The sequence below is a fragment of the Malaclemys terrapin genome, chromosome 8, assembly GCF_027887155.1.
Source record: "Malaclemys terrapin pileata isolate rMalTer1 chromosome 8, rMalTer1.hap1, whole genome shotgun sequence".
Taxonomy (NCBI): domain Eukaryota; kingdom Metazoa; phylum Chordata; order Testudines; family Emydidae; genus Malaclemys; species Malaclemys terrapin.
In genome coordinates, this window is record NC_071512.1 from 107,353,148 (window position 1) to 107,366,341 (window position 13,194).

The 13,194-nt window shown below is 42.3% G+C and overlaps 1 protein-coding gene across 3 annotated transcripts in view; it reads left to right on the forward strand.

Moving 5' to 3' along the window:
* Positions 1-13,194, forward strand: part of EIF2B3 (eukaryotic translation initiation factor 2B subunit gamma) — a 145,794-nt gene that overhangs the window by 4,836 nt on the left and 127,764 nt on the right. For all 3 annotated transcript variants that reach the window (XM_054037777.1, XM_054037778.1, XM_054037776.1), the window contains one exon: positions 1,609-1,748. In XM_054037777.1, coding sequence (XP_053893752.1) covers positions 1,609-1,748 — 140 coding nt within the window. The remainder of the gene's footprint in view (positions 1-1,608; positions 1,749-13,194) is intronic.

A 13,194-nucleotide genomic window follows, 5' to 3' on the forward strand; every position in this document is an offset into this window, starting at 1 on the left:
AGCGGGGGTCGGCTTATAAACGGGTCTACACAAAAATTTGATGATTTTAAACTCTATGGAATCCATTGAATTGAATATCTTATACATTGTCGTTTTGTTTATCTGGAGTGTCTGCAGCTTGGTGCCCCTCAGCTCCCTGTGGCCACGGTTCGCCGTTCCCAACCAATGGGAGCTGCGGGAAGTGGCGCGACTTCCTGCAGCTCCCATTGGCTGAGAATGGCGAACCGCGGCGACAGGGAGCTGAGGGGCTCCATGCCTGCAGATGCTCCAAGTAAACAAAACGTCCCGCCAGTGGCTTACCCTGACAGGCCGGGAGCCAAAGTTTGCCGACCCATTTATTGATGTCAATACTGCAGCCTTTTTGCAAACAGTTGCAAAGGCTTTGTTTAGCGAACTAGATTGGCTTGAAATGGACCGCATAAGTCTCGAGCCAATATGAAAATATAACGTGCAGAATCGATGGACTCTCTAATAAAATTGAAATAGCCTGTTATCCCTACAGACATGCCAAGCTACAGGGCTGCTTTGAAATAAACAAAGAACAATAATAATTTGAGTGATAAAGTAGGTGACATTCCTATATAAAGTCCTACAAAATCTATAACTACAATAATAATAATAATCTATTTTCATACTAGTATTTAAAATGAACAACGGTGAAATCAAAAGAAAAAGGTCTTCTTACGATGCAGCATTCAAACTTAAAGTTGTTGAATATGCAGAAACAAACAATAATTGCGCCGCTGCTCGTGAATTCTGTATTATTATAACAACAACAGGTTTTTTGTTAGATTACATTAAAATAATTCTAGCAAAGCTTTTGAGTGTTTCTTGTGATGCCAGCTTTTAAAATATAACAGGGGTTGGAAAACTTTGGCTCCCGGCCCGTCAGGGTAAGCCTCTGGGGACATTTTGTTTACTTGGAGTGTTTACTTGAGGGGCTCCGTGCCTGCAGACGCTCCAAGTAAACAAAACGTGCCGACCCGCCAGCAGCTTACCCTGACAGGCCGGGAGCCAAGTTTTCCAACCCCTGCTATATTTTAAAAGCTGGCATCACAAGAAACACTCAAAAGTTTTGCTAGAATTATTTTAATGTAATCTAACGAAAAACCTGTTGTTGTTATAATAATACAGAATTCATGAGCAGCGGCGAAATTGTTTGCTTCCTCATACATATAGGCTCGGTTTATGAAAGGATCATACAGTTTTTGCTATTTTTACCTAGCCATCTTGGGGAATCGGCTTATAAACAAACGGGCTAATGAATGAGTATATACGGTAAATTGCTTGCTAACAGTACCAGGAAATGTACCCTGCTCCCCTCTCAATTCCATGTCGTGTCTCTCATGACGGGGGAAAAAAAGTACAAGAGGTTACTTTCATGTCAGTCAAAAACTTAATCCTCTAGTTCTGTGAAATTCATTAATCTGGAACTCATTTTTTTGGATTTGAAGAGCTCTGTTAAAGGACTAAATCCATTCATAAAGCACAATGGAAGTTGGAGAAAGTTTGCAAGTGTGTGTGTATTCTGTGCATTGGATTGATGAATACATGAATATTTGTTGCCTTGTTGTTTTCCCCTCACCCTTCTCTTCCTTCCTACTACAGAGGTCATTGTGGTTACAACCAAAGAAGTCCAGAAGTTGCTAAACCTAGACACAAAGATGAAATTAGATATAGTGTGTATCCCTGATGATGCAGACATGGGTACTGCAGACTCACTAAGGCATATTCATCAGAAAATTAAGGTACAACTCTTTTACCTTGGCTAAAGGATGTCTCTTAAGATTTTTCTTTCACGTGTGATTTAAAATCTTAGCAGTTCTTTAGGAATTCTACTGTGTAATGATATGACTATCTCCACTGTGTGCCATACAACGACCTGAACAACTGGGCCATGATTTTGGTTGGGGCCTATAATACAAATAGGCATGCAAATGAATTAATTTAAAACCACAGTAGTAAGGAAGTTCTGAGATGGGTTCGAAATTGTCTGTTATGTCTACTTATTTCAGTCTGTATAATCTATTTGGAGCTCTCTCCAATACCTAGGCACACTGTGTAGGTTAGGGACAGAATTTCTGCCTTAATATTGAATTTGGTTTTGTGGATTGAAGTCAGATGCTTAATGTTTTAACATGTTTGGTTGTTTCTTTCTCCTCTTCCCCCCCCCCCTCCGTTTTTTTAATTCCCTTGCCAACTCATGGCATTAAATGCTCTTTTTGGTTCCAGTAGAATGCCAATGGACAAGTTAAGATTTCAAGTAACTTTTTCCTTCAAAACTTGCGGCTGGCCCATGCCAGCCGGCTCGGGCTGTGGGGCTGTTTCATTGCTGTGTAGACCCTGAGGTCCGAGAGCTGGGCTTTAGCCCGAGCCTAGAAATCTACACACAAATGAACCCCCCGTCTTCCCTCCAACCTGTCATGGGCCAGCCAGGGGTTTTTCTTTGCTGTGTAGACGTACCCTACAGGGCAAACCTACACTCTGGATACACACAATGGGAGTAATTCGGGAAAGGTGATTCATAGGATGAGTATACAGAACAAAATCACTCCAATGGGCAGAGTTGTGGTACAAAGAACACTGAAGTGCAAGTCACAGTTTGGAGCTGTTTGGGTGGTATTCTAACCCACGTGTGTGAACGCAGTAATGAAGCAGGACCACTGCTCTATCAGTTGTATTGGCTGGCTGGGTCTATCCCGAATCAGTTAGGCATCCCTCTTTTTGGCCATCCTCGCAACTCTTTTGGAGATTTAGGGAGGCAGCAGTGAAGAGGGTAAAGGGTAAGGAGAGGAGTAGAAAAGGACATACTGCTTCAGTGAAAGTATATTTTGCAGAGACTAAAGAAGATCTGGAGAGGAATTGAGGGTGAGAGTTGGAAGCAGTATGAGGCTTTGCTGTAGTAAAGGTTTGCGGTATGTGAATGTATTGGCAGCCAGTTCCCTCTGCTCCCCATCTTTGTTTGCCCAGCAAAGATGGAAATAGTGCCCTCTCATTGCAAATAATTTGGCACTGAATTCTTGAGCAGATTGCTGCATGGTGTGTATTTTGGAGCCATTCCACTGGTTAATGCATACAATTGGTATACCTCTTCCGGGATACGTCCTCTCTTGTCTGGTATAGGTGAGAGAACTGCACAGTCGGGGAAGCTGAAAATTTGCCGAGTCTGTCTAGTAGAGCTCAGATATAACAGGAGAGGAACCTGGTTGGAGAATCTGAAGTTTCCTTGCTGAAACAATTGATGCTTGTGGCCACAGTTTGCTGGCAACATTATCACAGCCACTGCCAAAAACTGGTGAGAAGTCTAGACTGGTTGTTGAAATTTTTAGTTGTCACAAATTGAGTTAATTACCCCCCAACAGAAGAACAAGTCTATTTTACACAGTAAATATGAGGTAACACTCTAGACAGTTTGCCTGTATTTAGTGCAGGTGAGGGAGAGCAAAGCCAAGATGATACAATACAGTGAGAAATAACCCTCAGGCCAGTTCAGCCCATGAGCGCAAACCGCAGGAAGTTATGAATAGGTATTGGACCATTGGAAACCATGAACTACCCATGACCTAGCTGATCTGTATGTTCTCCTATGCAGGGCTGTCGCGCTGTTGTGACCCGCGGGCTCAGCACACTGCAATATAGTGGAAACTCAGCTTAGTAGTTAAAGTAAAGATTTTGCTTCTGCAAAGGCTAGATGAGTCTCCCAAGATTTGACTTCAAAAACTTTGTACACTGATCTCAGAAGAGCTCAGGTCTGCAGAGCCTGTAAGTGCTGTAGGGAAAAGCCTTTCTCCTTTCTCATACTTACCTGGCCTCTATCACTGTGGTATTTGAGTGCCTCACGATCTTGAATGCATTTGTTCTCACAACAGCCCTGTGAAGTATGATCATCCCCATTTCACAGATGGGGAACTGAAGTGCATAGAGGCACTAAGTGACCTGCCCAAGGTCACAGAGGAATTGAACCTGTCTCCCTAACCCTACCCACTGGACCATCCTTCCTCTATCCCTTGTTACAGTACTAGACTTGATTATTCAAACACAAGACAAACTCTCACAGCTGAGAGCAGCAAGCAGCTGGTTCCACTCATTTCGGGCTCTGTCCCCCGTTTATTGAAATGAATGAGGGCAAAGCAAACTTGTGCAAAATCTCCTCAGTCTCCATTTCACCTGCTTTGCACCCTCTGTCTTTATCTGTCAGGGATGTCTGCTTTGAGATTTGACTCCCAATGTAGGTGTTCAGCCTGGGTTAGAACACTGGTCTATCCAGTAAGCTCTACCACTCAGCCAACATCTCATGTTTCATAATGATTCAATCACCAGCCCCCATGATGTGTGTCTTGTCAATATAGTAAATTCTTCCTGCTGCAGCCCTTCCTTAGTAAGGCTCTTATCCTTAAACATCTGTATTTGGGAGTTAATGGACAATGCTGATAACTTAATCCCATGAATTCTAGGCTTTGAGTTCCTAGGTGAAGACATCTGGATCTGCCCTTTCTTTGCCTCCATTAGCTCCTTCAGAATTAATTTATTTTCAAGACCTTCTGTGGTGTTTAACACCGGTATTTGAACACCTGACAACCAGTAACAGGTTTATCCTCACAACACTCCTGTGAAGTAGGGGAGTGGTATTGCCACTTGGCAGGTGGAGAACCGAGGCACGGAAAAATGAACTCAAGTGCCCAACATCACACAGGCAGTCTGTGGCAGAGCGGATGATTGAGCCCCAATCTCTAAAATCCTAGACCAATGCCTTCACCACAAGATCATCCTTCCTCTCTTCCACGTGTGAGATGCCGGCTTGCTCAAGGTGGAGAACTGCAATACACAAGAACAGAGATTATTGCTGAAGTTGCTTTTTTGTTGGAAACTACTGAAATGCTATACCAAATAGAGCTGCAAGCGCTCAAGACACAGGAGTTTAATGAGCACTTAAAAGTGGAGCAGAAGGAATACTTGGTTTAGTGGGAGTATGACTTACTGTCTACATTTTATAAGTAATTGAAGAATCATTTCTGAGCCCATGCAATAGAATCTGCTACAAATAATTTGAACTTCAAACTCTAATTGGGATTGTTAATGCTGACATTAATTAAATGCAAAACATTGATGTTAATGTAACATTAAGATCACACATTTCAAATCGCCAGGTTATGAAATACAAAAGTTAACCTGGCTAGGTTGCACATACATAGTGCTGCTATTCTTGTATTTCTTAAGCCTTCCTTGTAAAGGGACACTTAAAGATTTTATTTCTGTCTGAAAACTTTGTACTGATTGTTACAAGTAACATCTAACAACCCAATCCTTCATGGCTGCCATGCAGTGTACCCTGTGGCTGAATTCTGCAGGGTTGCGTGTAGGTCTAGGGATGGTGCCTGCATGGAGCAGTTTGCATGATTGGGGTTTTAAGATGTCAAATATCCCAAGTATACTGAAAAAATCTCCAATTTTGTCTTAGTGTTTGGTCAATTTCATTGCTGTCTGTATGTAATCAGTTTCCTTGATATGTGTGCATCTTTCACAAAGCAACAGTGCAGAGAGACATTTTTTTGTAAAATAAAAAAGTGTGATTAGAAAATTGACTAGATTTCAAGCTGATGGTATTTTTATAGTGTATTAAACAGTATATGTTATAAAACATAAACCCTCTTGACTGAGTTAATATTGTGCAAGTTTTACATTTTGCATTTCTTGACTTATTTTCTTTTTTCTCTGAAATGTGCAAACATAATGTTGCAGCAGTGTAGTTCTCTGCCGTTCTTTATGGAAGACTCCAGTACTTTCTGTGGTGTTTTGATAGTTGCGTCACCAGTGGAGTAGAAAACTTCAGACCCCGCAGTGTACAAAACTTAGATGGATACATACAAAAAAATGAAACTCCTGTGGATCTCACGCACATTGTTTTGTTGGCAGCGCTGAAAAAGCTGCGTAAAGTAAGGGAACAGCATCCTTCATTGAATAAGGTAGTTTAGCTGTTTAGTCACAAACAAGTGGCTTTGCTGGATTCTGCAGGAGAGAAATAAAGCAGTTGTGTATTTGGCCTCCAGTTATACTTGCAGTGAAGTCAGAAGCAGCCACAAACATGCTATTTATCTTGTACAGTATGTTAATATTCCATTCTTCTGATTAGCTCTTTCTATATATTCCTGTCTGTTTTCAGAAATTTGAGTGTCTATAAAGACTAGGAGTGAAAATTCAGTAGGTTAAATAACTAAGACCTGCTTCTATCAACTTCTGCTAAATCTGCCTACTAGAGTTTTCCATACCGTAGGCAGGTAGCCAGAAAGGGTCACTGAAATTTTCTTCTTGATGTATATGTAACCATGTTTTCCTGTCACTGTTACCCACCCTCCTTCTGATCGTTGCATCAACTTGTCACATCTTGCCTTAAATTAGACCATAAGGCCCGGATCCATGAAGGGACTTGGGCATTGCAATGCTCAGTGTCAGGAGGACTAACTTTTAGGCACCTAGAAAATCACAGGAACAGCTTTGTGATCCACAAAGCCTGAGGCAGGCGCCTCGGCTACCTGTACAGTACATGGCAGGGGAGGAAAGTGCCTCAGAATGTGATCCATTAATCCGGCGGCAGGGAGGCCCCTACCTCTGCTAATGATCATGCCCAAGTAGGTTCTTGCAGGAATGAGTTAGACACTGCCGCACTGCACAAAATTGGGAAGAGGTGGTGGGGCCCACCGTATACCTTTAAACCAGTGCAGAGAGCACTTGTTTGGGATGCGGGAGGCGAAGATTCACTTTCTTCTTCCTGAGTGGGGGAGAAGAGGGTTAGGGTGTGCTAACCACTGAGCTACGGGAGAGTCTGATGTGGGGCTGCCTCAATCTCTCCTCTCGAAGCTGTTCCTCTTTGCATGAGTAATTAAACAGTGATTAGACCAGAGGGGCTCGACCCTTTATCTTTACCTACCAGGTCAGTGCTATAACCACTGGGCTCTGGAATATCTGTGTGTGTCTGTCAGTCTTCCCTGCTCTCTGGATATATGAAGCAGGTGGCATTTGCTTTGCCAGGATGCCTGTAGACTTTGTTAGTGGAAAAATAACTAAACTTCCAAAGAATAGGCACTCTAAAAAGTTAAGTCATCCAAAGTCCTGGTTTTCATTGGGGATAAATGTGAAAATAATTTTTAAGTAAGCATGGACTAGGCCAATCTACTTGAGTTGTGAGCAGACAAAAAATGAACCATTTTCAAAAATAAAAGGAATACTATTTTTTCAGACTCTTAACTATAAACCTGCTGGTCTGATTAACCCTTAACTTTGCCCAAATTCTCTGGAGTAAAATGAAGCATGCAATATTCCAGGTTTGAGAATTTCTAATTTGAGTTAGAGTTGGATCAAAACCAGGTTTATAATAGAAATGGTCTTACAGTAAGACTGTAGAGCCTGACTCTGGTTGTTAAGTGGCCATGGGAGCGGAAAGTACTCAGCACCTTGCAGGAGGTCCTCAGCGACTCACAGGATCATATTTTCAGCTTTGGAATCGTTATTGTAAGTCCCTAATATTGGTCCCGCAGGCAAATCTGTTAGTATTTCAAAACAATAGCTGCCTCGTAAGTAGCAAGATTATTTTCAGAAATGATAGTCATGTGTGGCTAAGTAGGAGGGACTTGTACACAGTGATTGGCATCTTTATCAGAATCTGAATTGCTGGAATCTTTCTTGGAATTTACAACGTTGATTTCTCTGGAATTATTCATAGCAGTAACGGTGCTTATGTGTCAACATTTGTAAGATCACGGCCCAGTAACTTTATTTGTTTAATGCACCTAAATTGTGTAATCTCAGTTACTTGTGGTAGTAGAATCATTTAAAGTTTTAAAGAACAGCAACAAGAAGATTCGCTCTACAAAGTTAGTGTGGGGGAAAATAGCATGGTTATAGAGTTAGGGATGGAGAAGACCTATTAGGCGGATCTTGAAACATTTAAGACATCTCCTAATTCAGAGGTAAATACATAAGATGAGTAGGGTGAGATGAGAAAAGAGCTTCATGTGTGAGGTCCAGGAAAAGTGCCTGGCTGTCCTGACACCAGATACCTGGAATTAAGAAGATGCTGAACTTGTCTTATAAATTTGGAACTTTGCACTCTTGTAGCTGCTAGAAAGGGGAAGGTGCCTTCTGTTTCTTCTCTACCTCTGGTGCTTGTTGTCTGCTGCTGGGGTCACCCAGGAGGAGGTGTCCATTAGACCTTCCCCAGCTTCTGTTTGTTTTTGTTTGGTTTGTTTTTTACTCCTCCCCAGTATCTGCTTCCAGTGCTTACCTGTGTTGCTGCCCAAGGCGTTTTACCAAGCCCGCAGCTTCTGGAGTATGAAATTGACATGAATCTGAATATCAGCAGTGAAACTGATGAGTCCTGTCAGTTTTGTGCCTGCTACTTGGCAAAGGTCTTAGCAGCAGGAAAGATGCTGGTGGTGTGTGCTGCAGACTCAGGAGGATGGTACTGCATTGGTTTACAGGTGGTTCATGTTTACATAGTTACCTTCACAAGCATAAGAACTAGACTGGCTTTTAATTTCTTGTGATCTCTATTAACATGCTCAGAAAGCTTAGATTTTGAAGTAGTTGATATATATTCCTTTTCAACAGGGCAGGCTTCCCACTCAGCTGGTGTGGGTGAATGGTTTTTCAAGCCCTGCTATTAGGTCATCTAATCCATCCATAGGGGCTAGGTAAGTTAGCTCCATCCAATACCTTTCCCAGTGCTTTGGTGTAGTTTCAGAGTCCGCCAACAGGCGTTTGCACCACTTCCCTGTAGGGACTGTTCCACAGTCTATTAGTTCTTGTGGTCAGGATGGGTTTTTTTCTAATATTCAGCTTACATTTTCTTTCCGTTGATTTCGTCCCATCACTCCTAGTTATGTTCCCTTGTACAGCTGCTGGTAGATGGTTATTTTCCTCACATAGTTGCCATTTAGCTAAGCTGTACATATTTACCTCCTGTTTAATTTTCTTACAAGGCAATCTCTCCACAGCCCTTTTTGTGCTGGGCTTCTCTGAATTTCCTCTCCTTTTTTTGCAACAAAACAGTTTAACAACACTAATTAAAAGCTATAAAGGATAACGTCGTGTTGAGCTCATAGAGGTACGTTTAATGTACTACACTTAGAAAAAATAAGTTTTGAAAGACTTTTTTTATCATAACTGGGTAGGAAGAAGCTTCTAAATTGCGGTTCTTCCAAAGCAAGGACTACAGCAAAGGTAAAAATTTAGCCTCTCCATTGGGTAATTCACCAACACCAAAATCACGATGCTGTGTTTGACTGTAGTGTTCTGGCAGGCACTTGATGCGCTCACGTCCTCTGGGTTAATCCTTTGAGCTGCTTATACCATTTATCAAAACTGTGTCAAAACTTTCTGTGATCGTCCTTTCTTTCTCAGAGTGTAATTTAAAAATGAGTTCTTTTTAAACTTAGGCTTCTTTAATTTTTGGCCACCCTGTTTTGATGCCAGGTTTCATCAGCCCCACGCGGCTGCTGTCTGGTGCTACCCTCTCAGGCTGGAGCCCTCTAGGTGGCAGGTTGAGAAACCTGGTTAGGTAATGAAATCTGGGTTTTGGGCGGAGGGAGGGTGGGTATACCTGTGTTAAACATTTGTCTTCACTAAGTCCATATTTTTTTTTATCTTGTATTAAGCTTTCCTCTCCCTTGTCACCCACTATACTCTGGCCAGCTGTTAAAATGTGGCATTCCAGGAGAGTAATAGCAATGAAACGATTTCACATTTTCCTTCCTTGATGAGCCCTTAGTTGTGTTAATGGAAGCCCTAACTAATATACTGTGAACTAATCAGCATGCCTTCTGCTCCTATCACCGGTAAGTGATCGCATATGAAATGTTCCATCTCAGGTGGTCCACCTGGTTTTCCCAGTTTCTAAAGTAAAATTTCCAACAATTGTAATAAAGGCCGGCCATTAAGGAGAAAAAATTCCCTCCCCGAACAAATAAGCAAAGATTGAAACTCCAGATTCTCCTGGTATGTGCATCTTTTTGAGCCATGTTGTGGAAATTGTGATGTCACAGTGGTGGTCTGTATGCTGCTGAGGGTCACTGATCCGTATAGTCTTGGACAGCATGGCTAAGCGCTTCACTTCCTCTGTTGAAAAATCTCCTTTCCAAACACATGATGTAAGTAAGCTCACTGTAACGGCTGGAAGGGGGAATCTGAATTCTCCTTGTACAGTTGAGCAACATTTGGTGACCGTGGAAAGAAAAACTTGAATCCCCGTAATATACAGAGAGAGATTTTTGTACTGTCAGTGGAAATAAAAAAGAGTGAAATTCATCTATAAGGAGACAAACAGGATCTCTTTCTCAGCAGCACTTAATTTTAAAATAGATAAACAGAACGTTTAGCTCAGTTAAAAGCATTTCACCAGTCTCTTCAGCATGGCTGACAGCAAATACAAAATGCAAATAAAAAAAGCCCTGTCTCACCCCTTTGTTTTGATGACTCCAAAGAGACTGTTCTGCTTTGCACATGACGTTAACATGCTGCACAGCAGAACGAGATGGCTCAAGGGGTTGGCAATGGATGTGCAGTGTTTCACCTCTGTCTCAGCGTCACATCCTGCCAAGGGAGAAGTGACTATGAGTTACCACCGTCTGATGGCTGTTGGGTTGTATGTCATTGGCCAGTTCCTAATGGACAGTGGACATCCCCAAACCACAGTCACAGCAGCTGACAGTCTTGGTGGTGAAGTACAGATACTGACAGACAGCTCTTGCCCCCGTCCCTGGTCCGCGGGCCTTGGAAGCAGGCTGGTGATGCTGTGTGGGGGAAGCCTGCAGTGCTGTTGTCCTTGCTGTACCTGTTTGGTGGCTATATACAGGGCTGCCTCGAATCGTGTTCTGTCTGGCACATTTCCAGAGTTAAATTGTCTTTCCAAACTTAAAAAAACAACCCCAAAGTTGCATAGCTTTAAAATGATATGGCGACTTATTTTGCTGCCTGTTTACTGTGGATTAGTAACAAAACGTTAGACGCTTGCATGAGGCAATTGATTTTAACCCGTGGAGCGGTGAATAATGACGATGACTCCTGGCACTTTTACAGTGCCTCGCAAACGGAGTCCTCACACAATCTCATGTGGGGAAGATGAAATGAGGCAGGGAGTTTACTGGCTATCTGCAAGGTCCTAGAGGGAGTCACTAGATGGCGCCATCACTTGTTCTGAGGGCCTAAAGTTCCAGGCATCCAGTCCTGTGCTCAGTCCACACTGTACCTCTCTGAAGCTTGTTTGCACTTGGACGTCCTTTATTGATTTTAATTGTTGATATTTTTTGCCCATGTTAATATGTATGTTTTTCCATCTAGACACTCATATACACTTCCATGTGAGTTCCACAAACAAGATGGTATTTGAATTGCAAAAGTATTGGACTCTGTATAATTAAAATAACTTTGCTAAAGTGATCCTGAAAAATGATTTTATTCCAGAGCAGTGCAGACTTTGTGCGCTACCATTATAGTTTTCATTTAATGGCATAAACAGCAGAAGTTAAAATAATCTTCCTCTTTATTAGTAAAGCCTTTGCAATCATCCCATGTTTTCCTCATTTAAAATAAATCACAACTTTTGCATAAATATTTTATTGCAATGTGTGTTTTAGGAAGAATTAATATGAGTGAAATGGGAATATTTTAAAAATAAAAAGTCTTAAGTAAAAATTAATCTGAATAAATCTCATTTGGAACGCCTCTATAAAAATATTTATATCCAGCTTTCATAGAGGTATCCAGACCAAGTGTTTTAAGGGAATTGAGATTAAAGGACTGTATGGCTTGGGGGTTGATAATGGAATACAGAACGTTTCACTTCTAGGTTGCTAGTTCAAATTCATATTTGTAGTGATCAAAAGTTGTTGAATTTGATGCGTATTCAGAGGCTTGTATGAAATAAGTTTGGTGACCTCGTTCCTAGGAGATGCTCTGCTGTAATGAAGGTGTGAAAATCTATACAATCTTAGTTAAGAATCTACACAATTTAGTTCAGTGGCTATTAGCCAGGGATGGGCAGGGATGGTGTCCCTAGCCTCTGTTTGCCAGAAGCTGGGAATGGGCGACGGGATGGATCACTTGATGATTACCTGTTCTGTTCATTCCCTCTGGGGCACCTGGTATTGGCCACTGTTGGAAGCAGGGCTTTGGAGCTGTGCTCCGACTCTGCTCCAGCTCCAGGCAAAAACCTGCAGCTCCACTGTTCCGAGCTGCTCCGTGCTCCAGCTCTGGGCTCCGCTCCAAAGCCCTGGTCGGAAGACAGGATACTGGGCTAGATGGACCTTTGGTCTGACCAGTATGGATGTTCTTGTGTTCTTACACAAACATATCAATATCTCAGACACCACTGCCAATAATTGGCAACCTTCTTGGCCATCTCAGTGGAGAGGCCAAGGGTTGAAAGAGCCTCGGAGACCTAACTACTCTCTCACCCTAGATATGGGCCCTTCAGGTCAGGTTTGAGGCCATATCTGGGATGAGAGAGTTGTCCATGCTGTTCCTATTATCAAGAAAAATAGAGAACTTCATTCTGTGAGACTGGCAGTCTTGAACTTCCATTGAGTATTGTCCATGGACTCCTGCGATGCTACCTCGGAGTAGTGGTCATTGTCCAGGTTTCTCTGCTTGGTGTCCCTATTCAGTTCTTTCATTTTTTATTTTTTGACCTTCACAACGATCATTGCGGACTGGGAGTCCCTGAAAAACTGGACCGCTGACCTGGAGAACAGACTGGTTTAGGAATATTCAAACAGAGGACGGTGTGGATACAGCAGAACAATGGGTTGGATTACATAGGGAGCTGAGCACCCATAATTTTGATTTATCTCTGTGGCAGATCTCTTTTTTTTTCCTGTACAGGCCAGTCATGTCACCATGGACAGTTCTGGGCTGAAAGGAGGATATCCTGAAAGCCCCATACACGTTTCAAGGTCTCAGTGATTCATTCGGCCTAGAATATAATGTGGAACTGACGAGGCCATGGTGTTTCTGTTCGTCAAAGCAAAGCTGAAATTGTTCTTTGCACAGTGACTTCTTTGAGGGTTTGATCTGGGAGATAAAAATATTCTTTCTCCCCCAGGCCCCCGAAAAGCAGCATATTTTGTTTTAGAATCAAACTGATTATGATTGAAGAAAGGACCTCAGAGGCCTCTGTTATGTATGTGTCTTTTCATCTTGCAT